Source organism: Orbicella franksi, chromosome 5 (assembly GCF_964199315.1).
Source record: "Orbicella franksi chromosome 5, jaOrbFran1.1, whole genome shotgun sequence".
In the NCBI taxonomy this organism is placed as follows: domain Eukaryota; kingdom Metazoa; phylum Cnidaria; class Anthozoa; order Scleractinia; family Merulinidae; genus Orbicella; species Orbicella franksi.
The window spans coordinates 22,176,908-22,204,900 of record NC_138149.1 but is presented as its reverse complement, the minus strand read 5'-3'; the positions used below and the strand labels follow the sequence as shown (position 1 = coordinate 22,204,900).

The 27,993-nt window shown below is 41.0% G+C and overlaps 2 protein-coding genes and 2 pseudogenes across 4 annotated transcripts in view; 2 read left to right on the top strand and 2 right to left on the bottom strand.

Moving 5' to 3' along the window:
• LOC145486863 (UBX domain-containing protein 4-like) overlaps positions 1 to 6,452 on the top strand; it is a 10,044-nt pseudogene extending 3,592 nt beyond the window's left edge. Inside the window, exons 4-11 of the transcript XR_014049338.1 lie at positions 374 to 562; positions 648 to 697; positions 1,221 to 1,275; positions 1,567 to 1,843; positions 3,133 to 3,418; positions 4,409 to 4,520; positions 5,167 to 5,357; positions 6,186 to 6,452. The product of XR_014049338.1 is annotated as a UBX domain-containing protein 4-like (transcript). The remainder of the gene's footprint in view (positions 1 to 373; positions 563 to 647; positions 698 to 1,220; positions 1,276 to 1,566; positions 1,844 to 3,132; positions 3,419 to 4,408; positions 4,521 to 5,166; positions 5,358 to 6,185) is intronic.
• LOC145486813 (stAR-related lipid transfer protein 3-like) overlaps positions 1 to 27,993 on the bottom strand; it is a 190,717-nt gene that overhangs the window by 92,004 nt on the left and 70,720 nt on the right. The window lies entirely within an intron of this gene.
• On the top strand, positions 17,346 to 21,785 carry LOC145486807 (uncharacterized; annotated as a pseudogene).
• Positions 25,781 to 27,993, bottom strand: part of LOC145486802 (sacsin-like) — a 47,734-nt gene continuing 45,521 nt past the window's right edge. For both annotated transcript variants that reach the window (XM_081465516.1, XM_081465515.1), the window contains one exon: positions 25,781 to 27,256. In XM_081465516.1, the coding sequence (XP_081321642.1) occupies positions 26,975 to 27,256 (282 nt within the window). In that variant the 3' untranslated portion in view covers positions 25,781 to 26,974. The remainder of the gene's footprint in view (positions 27,257 to 27,993) is intronic.

Here is a 27,993-nt window from a genome sequence, read left to right as displayed (position 1 = left end):
AGCCTCTCCCAGTTTCTTTCAGCATGATTGCTGAAGAAACATAAAGTATTGCAGCTGCTCCTGCTGTATGGGAATATTTTGTTAGATTTCTCTGGCTAACAATTTGCCAGTTCCAATATTTCTACTCCTTGCATTGATTGAAGTGCATATGGATTAAATCACTGTGAGATTAAAGTTAGTGTTTTACCCAATAGCACAGTACAATGACCCCAGCCAGGAGGTAAAATGATGTAATCAGGACTCCAGTGAATGAAACCATTAGGCCATTAGGTGCAGAGACCAAATACATGTACAGTGCAAACTTCCAGTGTCATCTAGCTTGGCAGCTTCATGTTTCCCTTGCCTTATATTTGAACCACTGATTCCATTTCAGACTCACTGGAATTCAACTACAAAGAACGTTACAGTAACTGCTGCAGCCAGCACGTGGCCACAAATTAGTGAAGCGTCAAGTTCCGCCCAGCAGACATCAGTCAGTAGCCCACTGCAAGAACAGCCAGCAGCCGCCCAGACACAAGAACTCTCAAGTAGAGAAACAATGGCCAGACCAGGACCATCAGATGTAAGAACATAATTATTTACATTTACAGGTATCAGCTTGCATCTCAAGCTCATGTTAATTGCTTTTAGTTTTATCCACTTCACAGGAGCCTACAGCTAGCATTGAACAGCACATGCCCTTAAATGAGAGAGTTGAAAGGTAACATTTATTTTTTTCAGTAGGTTGTTTTAAGAGTTCTTTGAAACCCACACTCACCTTTTCCCCCTCTGTAAGGTCTCCCCTCCCTCCTCTCACTTTGAAAGTGGGATTTTCTTACAAGACTCGCCGTCTCCCTAGTGAAACCAGATTTTGACTAGTAAGTGACTAGCAACACAAAACAAATGCAATAAAATTATATTAAGTTAGCCAATCAGAAGTTTCTTCTTTTTGGAGCTTGGGTAGTATTCATTTGTCGACATAGAGTCTAGCATTTCCACTATTTTGAACAAGCTCCCCTCTCTCTTTCTCTCTCTTTCTCTCTCTCTCTCTCTCTCTCTCTCTCTCTCTCTCTCTCTCTCTCTCTCTCTCTCTCTCTCTCTCTCTCTCTCTCTCTCTCTAGTAGTCCCCCCCCCCGCACCCCCGTCTTAGAAGCCTTACTTGGGCCTAATAGTAGTGTAAGAGAGCTTTTATGGTAATTTATTGACTCACACTGATTGCCTTTCATGATTTTTATGCTTAGAGCAAAGTAACTTATTGAACAGAAAAGAAATGAGAAAGAAGATAATGAAAATCAGGTAATGTGAAGTTTTTTACATTGGAATATTTCTAGGATTAAAGGATTTTCTTCTTTGCTGACCAGTTCTGCTTGCAATTTCAGTTGTCTGGTGACATTGTTTTTATGTATACAATTGTATATTGTGTAAGTAGTGGCATGTGATGAGTGTAACACAGATTTTGTTATGGCCAAACATTTCACTGGAACTTGGCCAGGCTAAAGAATGTTGCTCATTATAAGGGAGACTTCATTAAAAAATGGATTTATTACACATATGTGAGAGTTCTTAAAGAGTATATTTTCATCTTAGGAACTCAAGAAAAAAGAATTTGATAGACGTCATTTGGGACAAGAACTCAGTAAAGCCAAGTGTGACCGTGAAGAGAGGCAGGCACATGATATTGTTAATCAGATCAAGGAAGACAGAGCCAAGGAATGAGCCCGCAGAGAAGCTGTTCGGCAACAGATTGCGAGGGACAGAGCTGAGCGAGAGGCCAGGAGGCAAAGCAAGATGCAAGAGAGGCAGCGTGCTCAGGCTGCGGCAGCAGCACCTTCAGGTGCCATGATGGGAAGCCATCAACAGCAGGGTAGAAGTGATTGGTATGTATAACATATTTGTAGATTGTGCTTCTGGATCAACCACAGGATTTTCTAACAGGCAAAAAGAGTATGAAGAAAAATCTACCACTCCTGAGTTTAAGGGGACAGTGTTTTTTAATACCTATGTCTGGGAGCTTGCTATAAAGTTTTTAGTAATAAAAACAAACAACAAAAAAAAATGCCAAAAGTGGTGAAATCATCAGCCAAAAATAATAATATTAAATGACAATAAGACACTTATATAGTGCTGTTTCCCCATAGTTCAACAGCGCTTAACAGATATAAATATCTGCTAAAAATTAACTAAGCTTACTAAAATTATCTAAAATTGACTAAATTAAAAAAAGTAAAGCCATAATGAAGTAATAAAAAATCAGCATCTTTAGTAAGCACTCAAGAAAAGATGCTTTTTGAGTCTACGTTTAAAAGTGTCAAGTGTTTTGAGTCTACTTTTAAAAAGACAATTATACGGTAAATGCCGAAACATTCAGAATTTCAGCAGAATTGCATTTTTGATTTCTTGAGAGGCTACACAGGTCACCAAATCAAATTTGATGATTTGGAATCTTCATGTACTTCGATGCTTAAAATCTTACACTTTTTCTTGCACCGGTACTTGTTTTATTTTGTTCTCACTGAAAATAGTACATTCTGATTGCTTTCATTAGACTGTTTTCAATATATTAAAATTCAGCTTGCCAGTGAGGCCTAGAAGACACAAACAAAGGAAATTGAATGACATGTTTATTCATTTCTTTTGTTTGCATCCTCTAGGCCTCACTATCAAGCTTATTTTTAATATGTCGAAAGTGACCTATTAACAACATCAAGTTGTTATGGTCAAGTTTAAGGAAGCAAAGATTTGAGATTGTGCTTGTTATAACTGACTATCTTTAACACAAGTAGTGCTATTTGTCAATAATTATAATTATTATAATCATTATGGTAATATCATGGGTGACAAATTACTTCTTAATTTTGACACAAAACTTCAGCGTTAATTTGTGATTTCACATGTGATATTGCAAAAGTGCGATGGCAAGATTTGGCACTAAATTTTTCAATACAATAAACAAGTCAAAAACCCTCGATTGTGAGAGTAACTATTTTTCACCTATGATTTTAAAAGGTAAACGAATGGTATACTGTCTTGTGACAAAACATGTGTGAAATTATTTCCTAATTTCACTTGTCATCATTTTGATTCCCCACACAAATTAATTAGAAAAGCAAACTTTCGATAATCAGCCAGGACACTGCCCCTTTTAGTCAAAATAACACAGTGATTTAAAAAGAAAATGTATGTATCTTTTACTCTGTTCCAGCACCTCTGCATGCCTCCAGTTTCGTCTTCCAGATGGTAGTTCTGTAACAAACACATTTCCAGCAGATTCATCATTGGAGACCATCAGGCAGTATATCATCACAGTAAGCTCTCTTCAAACAATAACCACAAAGCTAAATACATGTACACTATTTTTGTCTTTAAGTGTTGTATCAGAATTCTCCATACCTGTTCCATACTGCCTTCAATACATTTTGTGTGGTTGGCTTATAATTATGTACATGTAAAGAGAATTTTGTTTTCAGTCAGCCATTTTCCAATGTGTTGAGGTTCCTCTTAATATAATGACTTACGTAGCTGCCCTTTATAAATTTGTTTATATGTAATCAGGTACAGAAAAACAAGTCCTCTTTCATTTTTATCACCATTCAGAACTTTCTGTTTTGCTTAAACTGAGACATCTTTTGTTCCCCACAATTTGAGAGTGGACATTTTACCGTAGTCACCCATGAGCAAGTTTGATTTTTAGGAAGATAACCATCTACAAGATGACTATCCAAAAAAAAAGGCAAGGGAATGTCTATTTTCTCATGAATTATCCTATAATATGTCAAATTATTCTGACTCCCATTTGATTGGTGTTTGCTTATGGTCTGTTGGAGGACAGACGTATGTATTTTTTGTTTCTTTAGTGTAATTTCTATTATTAAAAAAGTAGATTTCATGTTGTTGTGCATCTGTTCAATAAAAGATCACGGAAGACATCAAAGGTGGTAAGAACATCAGTGACACACTCACCTAACAACTTGTCTGCCTCTTTCTGTTTTGTTCTTACCACATTTTAACGTCACGGTGATCTTTCACTGGACAGACATACAGCAACTTGGAATCTATTAAGTGATGCCTAGCAAATTATGGTGGTCCCTGTCAATTGTAGTACTACCAGAATTTTAATTTGGTTTACCAGTATATTAAAATTCAGACGCTATTAACCTTAGTCTCAGTAAGTAAGAAAATACTGGTTTTGACCACAATTGCTACCAATCTCGCAATCTGATTGGCTAATTTGTTGTGGAAATTGCAAGGCTGCACCTCGTGAGTCCACAACATTTTGACTACTGTCATGACGCGTATCGTTGTCAATAAGAGTACAGACCACACTTAACCACATTTGATTTGTTAAGTGACCAATTCATTCCTAATATTATTCCACCTTAATCAACAAAGTTCTTTTCAACTGTCCTCACAAACTTGGACCCAATGCCAGCTCAGTAACACTGTACACTACCTATCCACGACAGGAGCTTTCTGATGAAGATCTGGTGAAGACTTTGGCTGATTTGGGCCTGGAACCAAGTTCGACTCTAGTTGTTGCTTTGGTGAGTTTAGAGATCCAGATCCACTGATTTAAGTTTTGCTTTGACAAAAACTTGATAACTAACATTGCTTTATTTAATTGAGAGGAAATATATCAATAAACTTACCCAATCCAGTTCATTGGACTCAGTTAAACATTTTTTACACTATTTGTGCATTTACATATAGCTCAAAATTAGCAACTAAAACATTTAGGTAGGGTGCTTTTTTCTCAAATTATGTCTGTCAGAACCCAATTTCATACAATTTGCTTTTCTAAATTGATTCAATCGTAAAAATAAAATTCCTGCTGTCCTGTCTCAGTTTGACTTGTCAATTTCTAAAGTTCTTATCAACCATCATGTCATGTAAAAATCATTTATCAACCAAGCCACCTTGGCAGGAGTTTTTATACTGACTTAGCTGCACACAAATATGTCATGACCTTCTCCTGATATTCTCCCAGTACTACTCTACCCTTGGTTAATAGTACTACTGTGAAATGTGTCAGTTATTCAGGGAATGTCATGACTTTTTAAACTTGGGAACAAACTTCATGTGGAAGCGGCTTTTTCAAAGGAACAATTAAATCCTGGTTAAAATAGCAGGAAAGCTTCCAGTTCAGGATATTCTTGACCAATAACTCGAGTTCAAATCTTAATTTTGCAGAAAAGCAGCAATGCCATTTCACCATCAGGAAGCTTGTCATTTTCCGAACTGTTCTTGTGGATCCTTTGTCCTCTGTTTTCACTGATTAATTTCCTGAAGGCTTTTCTGTTTGGCAGTCCTGACCAACCTAGAGGAGCTCACAATCCTCCCCTGCGCAGACCAGATAACACATCACAACCACAGCAGCCAAAGTAAGTCTTCATTTCAATTCTTAGAGGTTTTTGGTGTGTCACCTAAGCAAATCAATTCACTTGAAGTCTGGGTGAGGGGTTGGACTAGAAGATTTGGAAGGGGGTGAGGGTGCAAAGAAAGAAAGGACTGGAAGTCTGAGTGAGGAGTAAGAAGCAACTGGAGAGAGAGGGGGGGTAGGGTAGGGAAGGGACTAAAAGCTTGGTTGAGGGGACAGAGGGGGAGGGACTGGAAGCCCAGGTGAAGGCCAGAGAAGAGGGGAAACTGGAAGCCCAGGTGAGGGGGCGGAGTGGGCAGAAACTGGAAGCCTGGTTGAGGGGGGTAGGACTGGAAGCCCAGGTGAGGGGGGCAGACAAGGAAGTAACTGGGAGCCTGGGTGAGTAGGCAAAGGGGGGAGACTGGAAACTTGAGCTAGGGGGCCATGGGGAGAAAGACCAAGTGGGGAGGGGAAGGACCCTTTTATCAAAGTCACGGATTCTTGGCAGAAATTGTCAAGAAAATTCCATTAAAAGTGTACCAGACTTGTTGTTGTGGTATCATGGCTCAAGTTTATTTGTAGTTCCAAGAGGTACTGCAGTAGTTGTAGTAAACCCCTTAGATGTTTGTACAGATTAAATTTTCAACAGACTTTTGCAATTCTGATTCCTTTTTCTGCTGATTTGGCCTTCCAGAAAATGCTAGTGTTGTCAGAAGACATATCTGCATTGGTTACAGAGAATTCTTTTTGGTCTTTTAATCATTTCCTTTATCTTCTTTCCTTGAAAGTTCCAAAGTCAGGAGCTCTCCCCCCGGATTGTACGCTCATCAGTGCTTTTATTGTTTCTTGACAGCTCCACTGTACGTAGGAGAGTTCCGGGGGGTGGATCGTCTGTAAAGGAACAAGGCGGTATTGATCGACTTCACAACAGAGATGATGAAGATGATGATAACACATGGAATGGAAACTCCACGCAACAGATGTAATCTGAGATGATCCAAAAACCCAGAATATATCAAGAAAAAAATTATTCCAGATTGGATTGTAGCAAATTGTGCCGCTTTGTGAAACAAATCTCGGCCAACGGCTGCAGAATCGTAAATGTGTAAATGTGGAGGATAAGCCCTCTGACACGAAACGGACTAATCACTTTCATCAGCTCATTTGAGCATATAAAATGATAGCTTCGAAAGGTCTGTAACGCAGTATTACTTTACGTCACGTAATATTTCTGTCCAATTTTCGATGTAGCCAGGGGGACGCCCACATCAAAAGGATGGGAGTGCTTGTTATATCTTTTAGGGATTGAAAAAGCAGTTTTGGGGTTTTAAGCCTCAAAAGGACCACAGTGAGAGCTTTTACATTACCTTTTAGGGAATTGAGCTTTAAAAAATATTACAGGAGATAATGTGTTGGTTTAGAACTAGCACATCTTAGGGGTGAAAAAGAAATTTCAAGCCACGCCCAGAAAACAGGATCTTGGTACCTATTAGGGGCTTTTTTCAAAATTTCCGACGAGCACCGTCCTTTTTAAATGGGATTCCACCCCATTGATAAGTAGAAGCGTCTATGTTCACTTAAGTGTTTAAGAAGTTTCTCAATGGCGTTGGACATACCACAGCTCAGCCTCATGTCTAGCGTATTTAAGTAGTAAAGCAAGTAAGATATGAGGCCCTTCATATGATTCCAGAAGTTGTGTAAATCGTTTCGTGATAATGTGGTACAAGAAATCTTAAGAAATGACGAAGACTTCTAGCAGTCAGAGTGGAATGATTTTATTCAAGGTGGCTGATGCAATGTAGCTGTGATTTAACTTAAGAACAAAAGGGCAAGGGACTTTGAGAATTTCTCTGCATAGAGCAATCAGTACAACATTTTGAGTTCAAATAATTATTGTTTCGTTCGGTTTCAAGCTCCAGACTCCAATTTGCGATTCTTATTGATTTTACACTGCACTTCTGATGAAATTTGGTGAAATTCGGCGTCCGAAAAGATCTGGGACGAGTGCGAATTTTTTTTTTTTTTTAACAATCAAAATATTAAAATATATTTAAATACCGTGTCAAGTGCAGATCGCAGGTTAGACCCACGTTTTGTGACTATCGTTATTTCTATAACCAGGCTAGAGACTTCTTGACGATAACATAAAGTGAGATATTAGACCGGGTGTTGTTGTTGTCTCTTTTCTCTCCCACTATTCCTCTTCTCATTCACGCGAATCACGGAGAAATCACGTGATAAGGAGCTGAAAATAGTAGCTAACGTCAAATCACGAGACGCCTTGGAATGCACTTTCAGTTTCAATTCTTTTGTTTCACAAGAAGAATCGTCCGTCCTTAAAACTCCACGAAAGTTGAACTTATCGCTAGCTTGCTGAATTGTTGGCAGAGAAACTTGGAGACTTCGGAAATTGTGAGTATAAATAAATTGTTGTTGATAGTTCCCTTCTTTCCTCAGCCGTAATTCACGTATCACAGCCATCCAAATCAGACTTCCAATTAAGATGCGCCACGACCAATCTGAAAGGATTTAACGCCAAATCAAAGTACAGATTTACAAACTGAATAACTGCAGTTAAATCTTGTTCGATAATATCACTGAATAGCCAACTGTTAGTGTTGGTTTCAATGGATATGGTAGCCCCGGAGATTGTGAGGAATCGAAAGCTGAAAATTCAACATCGCGTGATATCCAAAGTAAACCATACTTCCGCTTTCAAAATGAAGAATACATGCAGAAATTGGTCTGATCATGAAGCATATGATGGATGAAACGTAAAAATTAACAAAACTTCTATGGATCAATCGCCTACGTCGTATGTTGACGTTTTTGTTTAGTTGTAGTTGACTGATCTGTGTCCTTCCAGTTGTTGTCCAAACTATACTGTGTTTCTGCTCGATTTGTTTCATATACATAGCCTAACAAACTTATAGTTTTAAATGAATAAAGATACCCTTTATGTGTGTGTTCGTGTTGCTTGCGAAGAAATCAACAAAAGTATGCAAAGCGGAGTAGAACGTGCTCAACATGAGCCCATTTGGTTGACCTTTAGTCGGCCAGAAAAATCTCTACAAACAAAACTCTGGCACCCAGTTTAATCATTTAGAATTATAGATTTTCACTTCGCTATTCGGGGTTGACGGTGGTGAGGCGAAATTTTGGAAACCAGGCTTTCCGGTTGACTGTGCACCCTTCGGCACCAAACAAATCGAGCACTTAGCTGTTTTCGGGGCTTAAAGAATGACCTCTGTTGGTTTAGTTTTTGTGAGAGAATAAAAACAAGTTTTGTTTTTTTAGTGAAAACTGATGTGAATCCGGAGTTCCGCTATTTTCAGCCAAAGCTGTTCTCCTTCACTTTAATGTATTTGAATAATGTCACTTAGCGATTTTATGTACTTTTTTCGATTCTACTCGGAGTTAGCCTCCCAAGCAGACGCTGTTAGGGCTCGTCACGCATTCCTTCCCCACAAACGGCGAAGAAATGCGTGACGAGCCCTAGGAGCGTCGTCTGCGTGGGAGGCTAACTCCGAGCACGGCCCCGAAAACTTGACTGCCATTTAAACAGATTAAAGGATAAATCCCATATTATACAAGGGATCAGGTACTTCCAATCTTTTCCCGTCCTTACTATAAAGCTGATTTCTCGATCTGAATCTTATCACTAGGGATTTACGTATCCCAAATATTTCACTCTCCTTTCCTTCAGAGAACCGATTAAAAAATTTATTTCCTTTCTTAGAAAAAGAAATGTTTTTAGTCTAAGTAACCTAGCTGTTTATTATTATTATTATTATTTTTTTTTTTTTTTTTTTTTCTGTCGGTCGATCGTATTTTTGAGACTTTGGCGGAGATTCCGAAGAATCTCAGTTTCTCTTATTTCTAAAAGCAATTTTTAAACCTAAGGTTTGCTATCTTCGCTTATGTCAGGAGTACCCGACGGAGCCGCTCGACAGAAAACCCGCTCGACAGCCTGCAATTACGCTGGCTGGGAAATATTAGCATTAGATCATTTACTGGCTGGGATTTTCTTTCAGCGTCTGGCTTGCTAAAAACTGATTTAAAACACTGTCCCTAGCTGGAAAAAACGTGACTTGTTTGTTTTTTTCTGGCTGTGACTTTTTCGAAAAGGCAATCAATCCCGTCCTGGGACGTAAAAAACGCGAGACGATAAACCGCAAGCGGTCGTACTTACTCCCAGCGCCACGCGCTGCAAAACAAGATGCAAATTAACGAGCGCGTGATGCCATGCCCGAAAATGATGGCTCCATTGTCATATTGTTGCGGTTTATCTTTTTCATCAACCAGTAAAAATTGTGTAACACCAGCAGCTGTCATTTTCAATGACGTAATAACACTAGTATCTCGAATGGCCGAATCCGTTAAAACAGGAGTACCCAACGACAGTTTTGACGAAAATCCACCGTACGGTCTGCTTAACATTACCCGAGTGTCGCTACGTCAATCTTGTTTAATATTTAACTTTCCTGGGAAAAAAATACCCGCTCTTCACCGCCAGCAAGCAGGATTTCGAAGTTATCGGACTCCCAGCCAGCGCTCGACGTTGAGGTCGTCAACGAGCCAGCATGCTTTAAACTTGTCACCTAGCCAGCCAGCATAAGAAAAGTTTGCCAAAAGTTTGCCAGCATGTTCGAGTATACCATTTTTTGCCAGCCAGCGAACTAGTAATTTCAATATACCATAGCAAGGTACATTTCCTTAAAACTATTAATATAACAACGGATTTAGTATTGCGTACCATGAACGCAATAAGTACGTTAATGGTTTCATTTTTACATTTGACTGGAAAGTTTTTGTAACACTTAAGAGATTACACTTACCATTCAACAGTAAACAAAAGGGAAAGATAAAATGTGCTTAAAGTGTCCTGATTATCCTTCAGGGATCCAAGCTTCACTCTGAAAATAAATCGTGAATTCCCTCCAAAAGAGCGTGAAGTATAAACAATGTCCATTCACTTAACAGACGTAATCTAGATATTAATGAAGATCTATCGTTGTTATTATAAGTACAACAAGAAACCTATCAATCAGTTTCTAACGCTTACATACGACAAACTTTCACATTCATTTCATTTCTCACAGTTATTGTTCCAAAAAGTCAACGAACCTCCATACAAAGAAACATTGTTTAGCTCATGAAGTAAAAGCGAGACGAGATTACAAAGCCCTCACAAGGCTTTGGCTACCCAGTGTCTGTCATTTTTATTTTCAAATGAACCTACGATACAAACAGATGTCAGTTACCGTTGTCAATACGACATTTCGTTGGCAAAAGGTTCAATACAGAAGCCGGAAGGATTCGCAGCAAACGCAATCGTTACTTGTTCGTCAGGCGATCACCGCAAAAGACTCACGACAGAAGCCGCAAGGATTCGCAGCAAACGCAATCGTTACTTGTTCGTCAGGCGATCACCGCAAAAGACTCACGACAGAAGCCGCAAGGATTCGCAGAAAAAGCAATCGTTGGTTGTTCGTCAGGCGATCACCGCAAAAGACTCACGACAGAAGCCGCAAGGATTCGCAGCAAACGCAATCGTTACTTGTTCGTAAGGCGATCACCGCAAAAGACTCACGACAGAAGCCGCAAGGATTCGCAGCAAAAGCAATCGTTGGTTGTTCGTCAGGCGATCACCGCAAAAGACTCACGACAGAAGCCGCAAGGATTCGCAGCAAAAGCAATCGTTACTTGTACGTCAGGCGATCACCGCAAAAGACTCACGACAGAAGCCGCAAGGATTCGCAGCAAAAGCAATCGTTGGTTGTTCGTAAGGCGATCACCGCAAAAGACTCACGACAGAAGCCGCAAGGATTCGCAGCAAAAGCAATCGTTACTTGTACGTCAGGCGATCACCGCAAAAGACTCACGACAGAAGCCGCAAGGATTCGCAGCAAAAGCAATCGTTGGTTGTTCGTAAGGCGATCACCGCAAAAGACTCACGACAGAAGCCGCAGGGATTCGCAGCAAAAGCAGTCGTTACTTGTTCGTAAGGCGGTCACCGCAAAAGACTCACGACAGAAGCCGCAAGGATTCGCAGCAAAAGCAATCTTTGGTTGTTCGTCAGGCGATCACCGCAAAAGACTCACGACAGAAGCCGCAAGGATTTGCAGCAAAAGCAATCGTTGGTTGTTCGTCAGGCGATCACTGCAAAAGACTCACGACAGAAGCCGCAAGGATTCGCAGCAAAAGCAATCGTTGGTTGTTCGTCAGGCGATCACCGCAAAAGACTCACGACAGAAGCCGCAGGGATTCGCAGCAAAAGCAATCGTTACTTGTACGTCAGGCGATCACCGCAAAAGACTCACGACAGAAGCCGCAAGGATTCGCAGCAAAAGCAATCGTTGGTTGTTCGTCAGGCGATCACCGCAAAAGACTCACGACAGAAGCCGCAAGGATTCGCAGCAAAAGCAATCGTTGGTTGTTCGTCAGGCGATCACCGCAAAAGACTCACGACAGAAGCCGCAAGGATTCGCAGCAAAAGCAATCGTTGGTTGTTCGTCAGGCGATCACCGCAAAAGACTCACGACAGAAGCCGCAAGGATTTACAGCAAAAGCAATCGTTGGTTGTTCGTCAGGCGATCACCGCAAAAGACTCACGACAGAAGGCGCAAGGATTCGCAGCAAAAGCAATCGTTGGTTGTTCGTCAGGCGATCACCGCAAAAGACTCACGACAGAAGCCGCAAGGATTTGCAGCAAAAGCAATCGTTGGTTGTTCGTCAGGCGATCACTGCAAAAGATTCACGACAGAAGCCGCAAGGATTCGCAGCAAAAGCAATCGTTGGTTGTTCGTCAGGCGATCACCGCAAAAGACTCACGACAGAAGCCGCAGGGATTCGCAGCAAAAGCAATCGTTACTTGTACGTCAGGCGATCACCGCAAAAGACTCACGACAGAAGCCGCAAGGATTCGCAGCAAAAGCAATCGTTGGTTGTTCGTCAGGCGATCACCGCAAAAGACTCACGACAGAAGCCGCAAGGATTCGCAGCAAAAGCAATCGTTGGTTGTTCGTCAGGCGATCACCGCAAAAGACTCACGACAGAAGCCGCAAGGATTCGCAGCAAAAGCAATCGTTAGTTGTTCGTCCAGACGTGCGCTCTTTGGTGAAAGTATTTTAAACTGGCAGAAGTGTCCATTTCGATATACAGTCCATCGATAGATCATTCATTTCACGACTCTAGTTAGTTCACGGCACTAGCGTGCAGAATGAAACCGTTGCCTCAACTGGTAGGTCAACGATGAGTTCAAATGAAAGCTGTTTTGGATCGCGTTTATTACCGGAAATTCACTTGCTTGGAGCAGTCAAACACATCGCGCGTTATGCCTGTCAAATTGTACTTTGGCAATATTTTCCGGACTTTCTTGCTTAGTAGTTTGCTTTTCACAATTCTAAAACAATGTTTTCAAAATGACAAACGATCGCGAGTTCTGTAATCCTTCGCTGATTTCTGTCTTCTTTAGGCTTCGAAAGATCCTTCCGTTCCTGGTACGAAAATTCAATTATTACATGATTACACGCAGAACCTACAGGTCTGACCAGTTAGCCTTGTGAAACACAACCAAAGGTGACAAATGATATATTTTTGCTCAAAGAAAGCCGCACAGAAAGACGAAAGTTGTTTCCTTCTCAACTAAAAACTGAAGGAAAGTTTAAGAAGGTAAAATCTTGAGTTCTTTTAACTGACAAAGATTTTAATAACATAGACAATTTTAACATTTCACTTATTATGCCAAATAAAATACCTTGCATGATTTAACTACCATTTCCGGTGAGCAACGCGCGATAGTCCCTTGTGCCCAATAAGACTGAAAAAGAGGGCAAACAATTGACTCTTGTCGTCCGGCAACTTTCGGAAAATTCCATCACGCAAAGTTGCAGTGATTTAAAGCAATACAAAAGTGCTATGATCGAGGCGTTGATTCTATGGTACAATGATCCCTTTATCTTAGAGAGGATAGTTGTATGTCCAGCATTGCAGTCCGAGCTAGCGCATATAAACAAATACGCCTACCCTTTATCCAGCTACTTTGTCTCTTTGGTAAGTCCTTTTCTCAGCGGAACTTAGATCTGGCAGAGGTCTTCCCTTAGTCTCTTTTCTTTTTTTCTCTCCAGCCTTTGAAATGACTCAGAATGACTGCAAATGTAAATTAACTCCCGGCAATCTTGAATCGCCGATACATTAATAAGTTTAGGGTCTCAAAATAAAAGCATTTCTCTCAAAGAGAGAGCGAACAGTGCGGAATGGGTTCACCAAAAGCATTTCTCTCAAAGAGACAGCGAACAGTGTGGAATGAATTCACCCGACGGCCATTTCCGGTGAGCAACGCGCGATAGTCCCTTGTTTTCCAGAGGACAAACATTAACTCGTTATGCTAGTACTGAACCACGATTAAGGCATTTAATGTACCCAATAAGACTGAAAAAGAGGGTAAACCATTGTCCCTCGTCTTCCGGCAACTTTCGGAAAATTTTCGATTAAGCAAATTTGCAGATTTATAGCAACCCAAAAATACTATGAGCGAAACGATGAGTGTATGGTACAATGAGATCACTTTACTTGATTACTTTAGGATCAAGAGAGAAAAGTTGACCACCGATGCAGACGACTAGCGCATATAAACAGAACAATATGCCTACCCTTTATCCAGCTGCTTTGTTTGTCTGCGCCAAGTCCCTTCCACAGCAGATCTCAGATTAATTGGCAGATCTCGTTTCTTTCCTTTACCAGCGGAGCCCTCGAAATAACTCAGAATGACTGCAAACGAGGAATGTAAATGAACACCTTAGAGTCTAGTTCTTATGCAAAACATACTGATTCCAGTACAATGTACCATCACTTTTCCGTGTGCTGTAAGAGAATTATAGGAATGAATTTACCAACCTTTAAGTTGCTTTCCACTGTTTCTTTATAACTGCCGACTGCTTGCAGCACAATAGCGCCAGCAGCGGTTTTCTGAAGTGACGACTTCTTAAGGCCTTTGGAACGACAAACGAGCGGAGATCCTGGAGATCGGCGGTGTTCCATTGAAGAGAACGTTTTTAACGGATTTGGCCATTCGAGATACTAGTGTTATTACGTCATTTAAAATGACAGCTGCTGGTGTTATGCAATTTTTATTGGTTGATGAAAAATATAAACCGCAACAATCTGACAATGGAGCCATCATTTTCGGGCATGGCATCACGCGCGCGTTGATTTGTAGCGCGTGGCGCTGCGAGTAAGTACGACCGCTTGCGGTTTATCGTCTCATGGCGGAAGACTTTAGACTTTAGAGCTCACTCACGCGTTTTTTGTCCCAGGACGGAAGCAGTTTAACTGATTGCTTTTTCGAAGAAGTCACAGCCAGGAAAAACAAACAAGTCACGTTTTTTCCAGCTAGGGACAGTGTTTTAAATCAGTTTTTAGCCAGCCAGACGCTGAACGAAAATCCCAGCCAGTAAATGATCTAATGCTAATATTTCCCAGCCAGCGTAATTGCAGCCTGTCGAGCGGGTTTTCTGTCGAGCGGCTCCGTCGGGTACTCCTGATGTAACCGTTATTGCTGTCAGTTGCCTGATGATTGCTGCATTAGAAGCATGAAACTCCAAGTAGCGATTAAATGTTTTTGAACTAGTCCGACTCCAGAAACTCATCTTTATTCACGGCTCTGGTTTTACCATCGAGCACTTTTATAGCACATGAAGTCTTCAGTTTTTCCACTGGTAGTCATATTTATTCCTATATATATCTCCCTTTTGAGGTCTACTTTGCTGACAGATTTCTTGGTCACTTCTCCGACTTTAGGGACCGTTCATTTTTTACAAGGTAGGGGGGGCTGGTGGGATTTGGGGGGGGGCCATGCGAAAAAAAATGGCTTTCGAGGGGGGGCCATCCCAAAAAAATAAGGGAAAAAGGGGGGGGGTCACGTGAAATATTTTAGTAAAACTTTAAAATGGCATGATGTTTGAATATCAAAAAAATTGCTATAGAATAAACATAGAAGGCAGGATACAAATTTATTACAAACTTTCCTTCTGCTTTAAAAAAACGTTTGGTGACAAAAAGCATTTGTAGCTACTGAAAAGAAGTATTTAACACTGTTATTTTCGAATGCAACTTTCACTGGCACTCATCTTCATCTCCGCTGTCGTCGAGTTCTTCGTGCCGCTTGCGCTGCTATGGGAGTCTCTTTCACCAATGCTGCAAGAAGCAGCAATGCTTTCCGTCAGAGTGTACTCTTCAGGGTACATGAAGGTGTAAACATAATCTCTGACTTCCCGCTCAAGGTTGGTGGTGATTCTGCTTCTTGCAGCATTGGTGAAATAATTTCCTTCCAAGAGCTGTGCGATGTATGGTCCATCTCTTCTAAATATCGACGTGGCAACATCCTCAACTTTAAGACACTCTTCCGGGACGGCCGTTCTAGGAGGGTACACAAGGCATTGTGGAAGATCATTTCCTAGCGGGTTTCCAACACAGATTCCACAAACTCGTTGGACGTTGTTTTCAGTCCGCTTCCTCTTTCTTTCATTTGACTTTCCGCGGTTTTCTTTTTTCCTTCTCCTTTTGTTGATGTGCTGTTTGAGTATGCCTTTGAATATGCTGTTATAATTGCTCTTCTTATTTTCTAGTGCTTCCATGTCCTGCGTGACCTTCGTCAACTTAGCTTCTATACATTAGATCTGTTTTACATTAAAACTGTAGGCAAATTCTTCGCCCTGCTTTAAAGCAAGCCCATTGGACTGAAAGAGTGTGGAATCGTGTTCCTTTACATCTTTCAATATGACATTCAACTTTCCACCATTGCTCTGTGCTCTTTGATGGAGAAGTTTAGTTTTCTTCCATCACTGGGCTCCAACTGGTACCCTTGCATGGAAAACTCACTCGCCCTTTCTGAACAGCCATCCGCACTTAGAAAGATTGCTTCTTTTGCTTGTAAGATGTCAAACTGCCTGGATCGTTCAGCTGTAAACCTTTTCTTAAATGACTCGTCGCTTTCGCCATTATTGCGCATTTTGGAATGAGCCTCTTTCATGATGCTCATGTAGTAATGCGCTCTTTCCCCGATTGGATTAACAATATAAAGAAGAAAGAGCATGGAAGTGGCAGGCTGGTTTTATCTGACCCAGAGAGCGTTGCTCTATTTGCAGATAAGTTTATTCTCAAATCGAAGTTTGTGGTGGATTATCTTCAGCATCTTGAACTGCTGGAATTTAAAAGGAAAAAGAGAGCAGGAGAAAAGGCAAAGTTAAGTAGGGAGGATTATCCTTGGACTGAGTTGTGCGAAGATCTAACCAAACCTAAAAAGCTACGTGTTCCAGAACTAAACAAGTACTCAAATCACCACGGGCTGAAGCAGCATTTGAAAAGCAGCAAGAGTGAGAAAGTAAAGGCAATTGTAAGACATTCATGCTTGTAGCAGAAGAGTCCTCTCAGAGCTGGCCAACCAACACTGAGAAATGCCAGGACAGTGACACAAAATGACAACAGGGCAAGTTCTGACAGCAGTGAAAGGGATGAAAGTGACAATGATGAGTATAACAGTGATGCCATTGACTCTGGGGGAGAAGATGACTCAAGTGACGTCATTCTTGCATTCATCAATTCAGATGAGGAAGATGCCAATGAGAGGCCAAATGCCACACGCTCAGGGCGAGCCATAACTAGGAGATCCGAAATTGACTTCTCTTTCTTTTGATTTGTTTTTTAAACAACAGCTCTCTGTCGTATAGAGATTGTAAATATTATCTTCATAGTGAGCACAATAACGTGAGGTAGGGGGATAATAGAGAAATATTAAAAAAGTTGAAATCTAAATATTTTTTGTTCAATTTTTTTTTTGGGGGGGGGGCCATCCCAAGAAATGACCGCTATAAGGGGGGCCATGTGAAAAAATTGGTAAGCTGAGGGGGGTTATGCGATTTTTAAATGGTGCTTCCCAAATCCCACCAGCCCCCCCTCCGTCATAAAAAATGAACGGTCCCTTAGGCGAGGGAGGGATATTTGATACAGATCAGGACATAATCATGATTTATATTGATGGCTACTCGGTCATAAACACAAGTTTCTCAGAAGTTTGTTTGCAATTTTTTAAGCTGTTTAAGGTTCATTAATGAAGAGTTTCACTTTTACTAAGGGTTCCGACTCCAAATGACTAAAAAATATGGCCACTGCAACAGAATACACTACAGAGCAACTGAACTACTATAGGATTTGTTATGTTGCCACTGATATTCTACCTGAGGGTCTCCGATCAATCTTCAAGCAAGAATGGGACAACCGTTACACAGCAACAATGGGAGAATGGAAAGACGAGCCGCGGAATGGAATGGACTTTTACAACAGGGAGTCCCCGAGAAACCAAAGACGAAATGCGCATCTCTTGAAAACCATGACCAACGGAAATAGATCTGAATGGGATTGTACCATGCTTTTTTACGCTATTCTTTTCTCTGATTGTATTGGCCACACCCTGAATCCTGCTGTGCAATCAAGTGTGGATGATCTCAGAAGATTTCGGAATGAAGAATTTGCTCGTATGTCACGAGGCCAGCTCTCAGACGGAGACTTTCAAAATGCTATGCGCAAAGTTCGTGCTGCATTTCAAGGACTCGGTCTTTCCACTGTGCAAATTCAAGACCTCGCAAACCAGACAAACATTTCCCACAGAGGAGTTAACAGATATCTTAAACAAAGTTCAGGACCTAAACAAAGAACTACAGGAAAAAGAAAAACAACAACAGGGCCTTAAAGATCAGCTAAAGGAAACCGAAGAGCAACGAAAAAGCCTTTCACACCAGCTACAAGAGAAGGAAGAAAAACAGCAAAGACTTGCAGATCAGTTACAAGAAAGGAAACAACAACAAAAGAGCCTTGAAGATCAACTACTCCAAAAGGAAGAACATCAACAGGGCCTTGAAGATCAGCTAAAGAAAAATAAAGAACAACGAAAGAGCTTAGATGATCAACTCGAGGAAAATGAAGACCAGCGACAGATTCTTGTGGATCAGCTACATATTAAAGACGTACAACGACAGGACCTTGTTGATCAGCTGCAGCAAAGACAAGAGCAACTACAAGTCCTTGAGCATCAATTACAAAATGATACTCCCTCATTTTGCATTCTTCCCCCGAAACCTTCACACGACATCGCAGCCCGAAACAGTGAGGTGGGTGAAATTACACAACAGCTCAAAGAGCTTAAGCAGGCTGCTGAAAAAACCCTAAGTCACCTGTACATCTCTGGGAATCCTGGAAGTGGTAAATCTCAGCTGGCCGGGCTCGTTGCAAAGCAATTTTTCGACCATGCCCAAAAAGATCCCAACGCTAATGCTTTTGTGATGACTTTAAATGCTGAAAGCCTAGACACACTAGTGGAATCGTATTTCTCGTTTGCTCGTCATTTGAAGTGTCCGGAATATGCAGTCACAAACATCTTTCAATCCAAGGGTTTGAAAGCAGACGAGAAGATTATCCATCTGAAGATGCTGATAAGCACAAAAGTTACCTCTTACTCGTCATGGCTACTGGTAGCTGATAATGTCAAAAGCATTTCTCAAGTGCTTATTCATTTGCCAGGACCCGGAAACGAGCAGTGGGCAAGAGGACAACTGCTCATAACGACACAGGACACTGCGTCGATCCCATTACCAAGCTCGTTCATTGGTCACATCTCTGTGAAAAAGGGTATGAAGTCGGACGATGCCAGTTCCTTATTAGCCAATCTTTCAGGCATCGCTGACAGCGATATGGAAAGAAAGGTTGCCGAAGCATTAGACTACCAACCTCTTGCACTAGCAAGCGCCGCTACCTATGTTAAGCAACTTCGACAGAGTAAAACCTCACATTTTGGCTGGAACGAATACCTAGAGAAAGTAGGAAAGGGGCAGCGTTCAACCACTGAGATCACTCTTTCTGAGACCAATCCAAGCTACCCAAAATCCATGACAGCAGCAACAGCATTAGCCGTTAACGAAATTGTGCAATCCGACAAAGTCATCAATTACACGTTTAGGTTTCTTTCCTTGTGCGCACCGGACCTACTTAGTCAAGACATCGTGATTAATTACATTCTCACTGTAGATAAAGAAATTCAAGATAAAGAGATGATCATCATGAGGCTCCAAAGATGTTCCCTGATTTTACTTGAAGAGGAGGATGGTGACATCTACATTGGCCTGCATCAGGTTGTGCGTGAAGTTATTCAGTCTTTAATGAAGGAATATCCTAAGAACGTGCACCACGAAGCCGTGAGTAGGGCAATTACAGCTTTCGGCCAATTCATAGACGATTCATTACCAGAGAATCAGTGGTTAGACATTGATACTGTTGCACAAACCAAACGTGTTGCTCCGCATTTAAAATGCTTGATTATGAAAATTGAAAATCTTATTTCGAAAGAAAACATTCCTCGCATCATTAAAACTGGAACTGAAATGTTAAAGCTCGGCCAAACTTGTGAGCATCATTGCGACTTTAATTCGGCAAGAAAATACTATGAATATTCTTTACAGATTTTTCTAGAAGTGAACGGGCCTGACGATGTCGCTGTTGCAACAACTTGCATTCACTTGGGTTCTGCTTACCAAAAGTTAGACGACTTTGACCAGGCCAAGGAGTATCATCATCGTGCTCTAAATATTAAACTGAAGAAGCTCGGACCAGAGCATGTCGAAGTTGCAACTATTTACAGTAACTTGGGTTCTGTTTACCAAAAGTTAGACGACTTTGAACAGGCCAAGGAGTATCATCATCGTGCTCTAAATATTAAGCTGAAGAAACTCGGACCAGAGCATGTCGAAGTTGCAACTATTTACAGTAACTTGGGTTCTGTTTACCAAAAGTTAGACGACTTTGAACAGGCCAAGGAGTTTCATCATCGTGCTCTAAATATTAAACTGAAGAAGCTCGGACCAGAGCATGTCGAAGTTGCAACTATCTACGATAAGCTGGGTTCTGTTTACCAAAGGTTAAACGACTTTGAACAGGCCAAGAAGTTTCATCATCTTGCTCTAAATATTAGCCTGAAGAAGCTCGGACCAGAGCATGTCGAAGTTGCAACTATTTACAGTAACTTGGGTTCTGTTTGCCTCAAGTTAGGCGACTTTCAACAGAGTAAGGAGTTTCATCATCGTGCTCTAAATATCAAACTGAAGAAGCTCGGACCAGAGCATGGCAAAGTTGCAACTATTTACGGTAACTTAGGTTTTGTTTACCACAAGTTAGGCGACTGTGAACGGGCCAAGGATTTTCATCATCAGGCTCTAAATATTAAACTGAAGAAGCTCGGACCAGAGCATGTCGAAGTTGCAACTATTTACGGTTACTTGGGTTCTGTTTACCAAACGTTAGACGACTTAGAACAGGCCAAGGAGTGTCATCATCGTGCTCTAAATATTAAGCTGAAGAAGCTCGGACCAGAGCATGTCGAAGTTGCAACTATCTACGATGAGCTGGGTTCTTTTTACCAAAAGTTAGACGATTTTGAACAGGCCAAGGAGTATCACCATCGTGCTCTAAATATTAAACTGAAGAAGTTCGGACCAGAGCATGTCGAAGTTGCCACTATCTACGATAACTTGGGTTCTTTTTACCAAAAGTTAGACGACTTTGAACAGGCCAAGGAGTTTCATCATCGTGCTCTAAATATTAAACTGAAGAAGCTCGGACCAGAGCATGTCGAAGTTGCAACTATTTACAGTAACTTGGGTCCTGTTTACCAAAAGTTAGGTGACTTAGAACAGGCCAAGGAGTTTCATCATTAAGCTTCAAACATTCGACAAAAAGCTGAAATCAGCCCATGTTGAAGTCTCAAATCCTCTTGAAAACATGGTTACAGTTGAGCGGGCGTCAGTTGAGCTACTACCGTTCTCGTAGAGCAACAATCCTTCAGGAGTTGTGGAGCTAAAACAGCACCACCGTGTTAGAAGTAAACGTTGCAGAATACTTTGAATGATGTATACAAGGTATGGGGGATATCCTAAAATGATATATGAAGGCAATACTTGGGACACAGTGGAATCCTGTGGAAGCATGTCGAAACGAAGGAAATCACTGCGAAACTTCTAAAGATAATTAAACAGACTTTCAGGAACAAAACTTCAGTAAAGCAATAAGATTTCGCTTCACCATGCAAGGGCAATAAGTTAGATGGCTTCGAAAGTGACGGAGGCTGGTTAGGATCCTTTAAGTAAAACTGACCGAGGAGTATTTTAGAATTCACCAGGACCAAGAAAGATTAATTAACCGGGTAGGGAAAAAACAATTCATCAGGTATGAATAACAGGTCTGTAACTGATGTGAAGTTTACGTGAAATAATTCATATATGAACTGCGATTGTAGATGAAAGTGAAGAATGATCATCGCAGTTAATTTTCCAATTTAAGCAATTGGAAAGAAGAAGCCTGAGAAAATCAGGGCTTCAACGGGATTCGAACCCGTGACCTCCGGCGATATCGGTGCGATGCTCTACCAACTGAGCTATGAAGCCACACATTGGGAGCGAGGTCAATTAATTGAGTTCATATCTTCCCGTGAGGAGTGAAATGATGTGAAGTTTATATGAAATAATTCATATATGAACTGCGGTTGTAGATGAAAGTAAAGAATGATCTTCCTCACGGGAGGAGATGAACTCAATTAATTGACCTCGCTCCCAATGTGTGGCTTCATAGCTCAGTTGGTAGAGCATCGCACCGGTATCGCCGGAGGTCACGGGTTCGAATCCCGTTGAAGCCCTGATTTTTTCAGGCTTCTTCTTTGCAATTGCTTAAATTGGAAAATTAACTGCGATGATCATTCTTCACTTTCAGGTCTGTTACTGATGAGTGTACAGTTGAACCTCTCTTATCTGGAACTCGGTAATCTCGAGCAACCAGAGGAATCACTCGAATAAAGTCAAATCACTGACTTAGATTTGTCTTTTCAGTTATTTGCCATCACCTATAGCTCGTACCCAGTCTTCTTGAACTATCTTTCGTTATTTTGAGGTTCAACTTCAAAGTTATGGTTATGAATGACGTCGCATCAACAATATTCCTGGCATCAGGCACCCTATGCCATGTACAAAAAAAATGGGCACCTTTTGATAAGTTGAAATTCAGCTTGTTAGCGGGGCCTGGAGGACACAAGCGAAGGAAATTGAAAAGCATTTTTATTCATCTCTGTCGAATCTCTGTTGTTCATCTCCTTAAGGTTACAGTATACCTTCGGGTCAGCAATTTTCTTCAAATTTGGATTTTTGGGTCAAAATAGTGGTCGAAGAATAATCTCTAACTTCTGAAAAAAAAATTTGAAAAAGGCTAAATATTGGCGGAGAAATGGCGGTTTTACGTTTTCACCGGAAGTAAAAGTTTACCTCTTGATTGACAGCCCTATGGTGCGTATGCAATCAACCGAGACGATTTTCGCGGGAATTACCTGTATGGATGTCACGAATTGACTACTCAGTTGATCAGCATTGTTGTTCTGACTACCCAGCATTTTTGGTATTAGGCGTGTCTCTATTAAGTTATAAGTAAACATAGGCCACGTTTAAACCATGGACCAGTTCGAAAAAGCGAAAACAGCGAAGAACGAATGAAAATACATCAATGAGTGAAGAAGCGAAAGTTCGCCACGCGGATGAAGCTACAGTTATCGTATAAGGCGGGCAAATATTCGTGGTAAGAGAAAAGAAAGGTTCTGTAAACATTTCGGAACTTGACAGCAGTAACAGGGATGCTGACAGAGACTCTTCTGATGAGTCCGATATCGATGAATCGTCGGACTCATTGAGACCATTTGAAATATTATTCATGCACAGTTGCCCACACACAGTTGCTCTCCGCGCTTTCTTTTGTTTGTTTCCTTCGCTCAGCCACTCTAGCGTTCGTATCCTTTTTAGTCTTCCCCATTTTGCCAGACCAGCTTCAAGAAAAACCGAGCTAAAGAAAAATCCTCTCTCTGCTTTCGGTTCCTTGAGCGCATTGCGAAACACAAGAGTTTTTTGGAGATTCGCGCGTAAATTTCACCAGGAGGTTAACGGTAGTAAACTTTCCCTGCACTGATTGGCTTAGTTACCTGAGAACCCAGTTGAAGGCGTTTGTGGGCGGAGTTTGTTTGCGAAGCAGAAAATTTTTCTTAGCGCTGTTTTCTTGAATAAATTTTTTCACTTGAAGCAGACACTTTAAAGAGTTATAACTCAAAGGGAATTTGTTCAATTGCTCTTAAATTTGGACAGTGGCTAGTTTAACATATAAACTACAAAAGCATGTCTGGGAATTGTTAATTTCGAAATACTTTTTCTTCGAGAGCGATTTTTGTACGATCACTCCACATTTTTTAAATTCTATTTCGAAAATGTTCTGTAACTTTTTACTGCAATTGAATATGCCAAAACGCAGACACGTTTTTTAAGCGCTTTAGGCCCTGAAACCGAGGAAAAAATTAAATTGGCGTAAAACGAAATTCGCTTTGACTTGTAGCTTTCGAAAGGTGATTCGGGCGCTCGCATTTAGTGGTCGTGAAAATTTCGACAATTCATTCTCTTTCAAAATTCTTGGTATAGTTTGATAGCCAGCTCCATAAGCTTTAATTTGATATAGGGGTTTAGGTATCTACAGCTTAAACTGCACGCGCTACATCGCCTGCGCGCGAGACACCCCTGAAGGTATACTGTAACCTTAAGCTTGTCAAGTTGAGTCTAACATCTCAAAAGAAGCCTATTGACCCAATTACTCCTGACGGTATTCAAGCTTACAATTACATCATTCACAACCGGTACCTGGTACATGACTGAGAACATTACCACTGCACTCGGTGCAAATTAATGTGGGCGTGTTCATACTTACTCTGTCATTAATTGAGGTTCGTTTGATATATGAACAATCGTATGAAAGCTCCAGCAATTAAGGTTTTACACTACTCGTGATATTTAAAAATTCTTTGAAACTTCACTCGAATAAAGGCTCCTGCAGTTTGAGAGAATTTTCCAATATCACTTGTAGTGTAAATCCCTAATTGCAGTCGAATTCATACGATTTCCTGCACTAATTCATTTCTGAGGACACACAAGAGACAAGCTAACTTGAATAAGGTCTCCCACAAAGAAGAGAACATTGGCTAAAGACCCGGGGTAAGTAATCCCAGAAAAATTAGGTGGGGTGTGCGCACCGCTTCGCAAAACCCTAGGCCATTTTAAGACCAAAATCTCCGATTTTCTCTGCCCTATTTATGACCTAACCAAAAGTTTCGATACCCTATTTAAGACCTAAACCTTAAATCTACCCCTTTTCAGACCTGCCTTATGATTAGTTCCCTAGTTCAGACCTAATTACCTACCTAATTCAAGACTGGAGTGTAAGACCCATACCTTTTTGTGACGAAACTGTACGACCAAAACGGCTAAAATACCATACCCTTTGGGGCCGCACATACCTATATGGGTCATATAAGGGAGTACCCCCCGGGGACTAAAGGCCTTTAACTATGCATTGTTGTTGTCTTCATCAGTTTCTCAGGTTTCTCTTTAAGACGGGTTGGTTGGTGAATGATGACCTGATACTACTGAAGACGACAGGAGAGCATGTGCTTGGGTAGCATCTCCCGCTATACAGATCTAATGCTTTCAAGGCTCTACGAACCTGGTTGTGACACATTTGTAGTTTTAGTTAATAATGACTACTGGGCTGGAGATCACTCTGTCCCGGGGGGAGGGCTACTTCCTTCTAATGGCTACTAAGAATGTGCCTCTGGATGGGCCAGTAACATTTTCACGACTAGATTGAAGATTAAGGCGTTCCATTTTAAATTGAGTTACTAAAATGACGCGGCACATTCCAACACGACTGTCCCCTTGAAAATTGAAAGAGATTCGTTTTAGGGTAACTTTTAATCCCCTTGACTCCGGCCTCTATAAGTTCTTTCCATTATAAAATGATACACCCTCCCGAATCCCACGATCTAGTTAAAAACAAGGAAGATTTATTAAACCCAAATGATCAAGTTAGGGTCGCATTTTTCACATCTGTAAATTGTGACGGTAGATGGGTCTAAAATAGGCTGCATACTAGACTGTAACAGGCACATTATCTTAAGCAATAATTATCTCATTGTAATTTCTGGCATGCACAGGTTTTGCAACCAGTTAACGGGTCGTTAATGATTGCCAAGTTCCCAGGCAGAGATATCAACTTACTTTGTACAGCTTCAAACGATAGAGCCACCTTACTCACCATCAAAGTTAGTGGACATGTAAAGAAGATTAGCAGTAATCGTCCTACTGACACTAGACGAGTATGAATGCTGCCAATGGTGTGACAAAAAGATTATGCAAAGGATCTAGCAATTTGGACAGCAATGGCTGATATTAGATTTAACCCTCGCAATAAAGCTCAGTGGCAACCTCTCGGGTGTGTTCTAGTTAGCCTGCATCAATATTTACCTCGCTGTTCAGTCATTACACTCATCAGTTCTAAAAACACTTTATTTTATTCTCAAAGTGCACTAGAAGTGAAATCAGTTTACATAAAATTACTTCTCTATTAAAATCTCGTTAGAATCTAAAAGGCATAAAACTTGACAAATCATCATTAAAAAGGGTTACATAGTTTCGTAATTGTACGTTATTGCTGGTAAGATGATAACAACCAAATAACGCCCAACGTGTTTTGTATCTAAACAGGCTGTGATAGAGATCTCAGAAACATATGTTATTGCCTAGAACTTCTTACTATCACCAAGAGCTGGCGTTCCGTATTTGAAAACTAGTAAATCATTAATATGAACTCAAAGTAATTATTTCTGTAGCATTAACAAGTTTCCCTTGAGGAAAAAAGATGTCACATCTATTTGCCCACATTCAACAGATCACCATTGAGTCTCTGGCTTTCCTGATTGAGACCGCGAAAGCGCGCTAATTAAAACCTGCGATCGATTGGAAAAATAAGGTCAAAAAGAAATAAATATTAACTTGTGCGCTAATTAAAACCTGCGATCGATTGGAAAAACAAGGTCAACGAGAAAAAAATATTAACTTGTGCGCTAATTGAAACCTGCGATCGATTGGAAAAACAAGGTCAACAAGAAAAAAACTATTAACTTGTGCGCTAATTGAAACCTGCGATCGATTGGAAAAACAAGGTCAACAAGAAAACTAACACCTGCCGTTCCGTACACAATGCGGCAGTAAAATCTTCCTTTCCGCACGTTCTTACGTTTCAATTTTACGCGACGCGTTTTGATCCAAGACAAAGAATCTCTATCAAAGTCAACAACCTTGAATTTTTTTTTACAGAGACTTACTAAAAACTATTCTCGAGATCGGGGTGCTTACCAATTAACCAACCATCCGGAAATATCACTTGAAAGTCTAATGGATCAGTAAGAAATCTGTTCGGAAATTGTCGTCTACCTCCAGGAGGTAGTCCTCTTTTTCCGTTCGGAAAGGATCGGCGGAAATTTTCTTCACGTTTGCTTCATTTTCCAGTTTCCAGTCTCTCAACAACCGAAAACAATAACGGCAAATCGAATTGCAAATGGTATCCGCCATCCCGTTTGGTTGGATCTTTGATTTTGAACAAACCCTTACCATAATTCAACGGTCATCCCAACTGGTTTATCCTGACAAATGGCAAACACCCCGGCTCTCTATGAGAACAGTACTATTATTTTGTTATTGCACAGCGGACTCTCTCCAGGATAGACCTGGCTAGTTCCAGGGCTTCGTGAGCCATCTCCACCGAGTATACATCATTGGGAATCTGGGGATAGCTAACTTGGTCCGGATAGCGCATGCGTGTTGAATCCACCACTTGATGCTCCAGCTGGTTCGCGAGTCTCGTGAGTTCGGAGTCTCCAAGCCGTGAGGCGTTGCGCATAAGATTGTGAACATTCGTTTTGAACGCATCTTCCGCGTATTGGGCGGCCTTAAGCGCCTTCTCTGCACTCTGAAAGACAGCGAAAGTCGTGACTACTTACATGTACAATTATTTAGGGTCTGTAGGCCATAACTCATATCGAAACAAATGAGTAGCTGTAAAGGGCTATGAATTGCAAACAATGCGGCAAAGCCACTGAATATATATACCTCTCAACTATCTCTTCTCCTCGGTCCGTACTGTAAGTTACGGACCGAGTTTTTTCCCCTTCGATTCATGGCCCAAGCGCGAAGCGCGCAGGCCATAAATCGACGAGGAAAACATGAGGATCCGTAACTTACAGTACGGACCGAGAGGACGAGGTAAATAAGATGTTTATTATATCCCTCCTCTTTGTCTGACGCGTTCGGGAACGATGTCTGTTCACGCGGAACGGCTTCAAATTCGAAAGCAAAACGAGTCAATTTGAAATCGCTGTTAAGTCGTTAGCACGTTTTAATACATAACTTAATGTAAAAGAAAGGTTTAAACTTCCACCCTTGCTATAAAAGTTAAGAACACTTGGCGATAAATCACGAAGCATTTTAGCAACAGAAACAGCTTTAAATTTTAGCGGTAATTAACCAATCACGGCGCGCGTAGTAACTGAGAGATATAATAAAACACATTATATATTTTAACAGCAGGATAAAGATTTTGAGACCTGACAGATCGTCGTAGTTAAGTAAGTTGCTTGGCCAGTTATGAAAGTGAAGCCTGAAAAAGAGAATCAGTTCTTGGTACAGACATGCAAGTGAACATGAAAA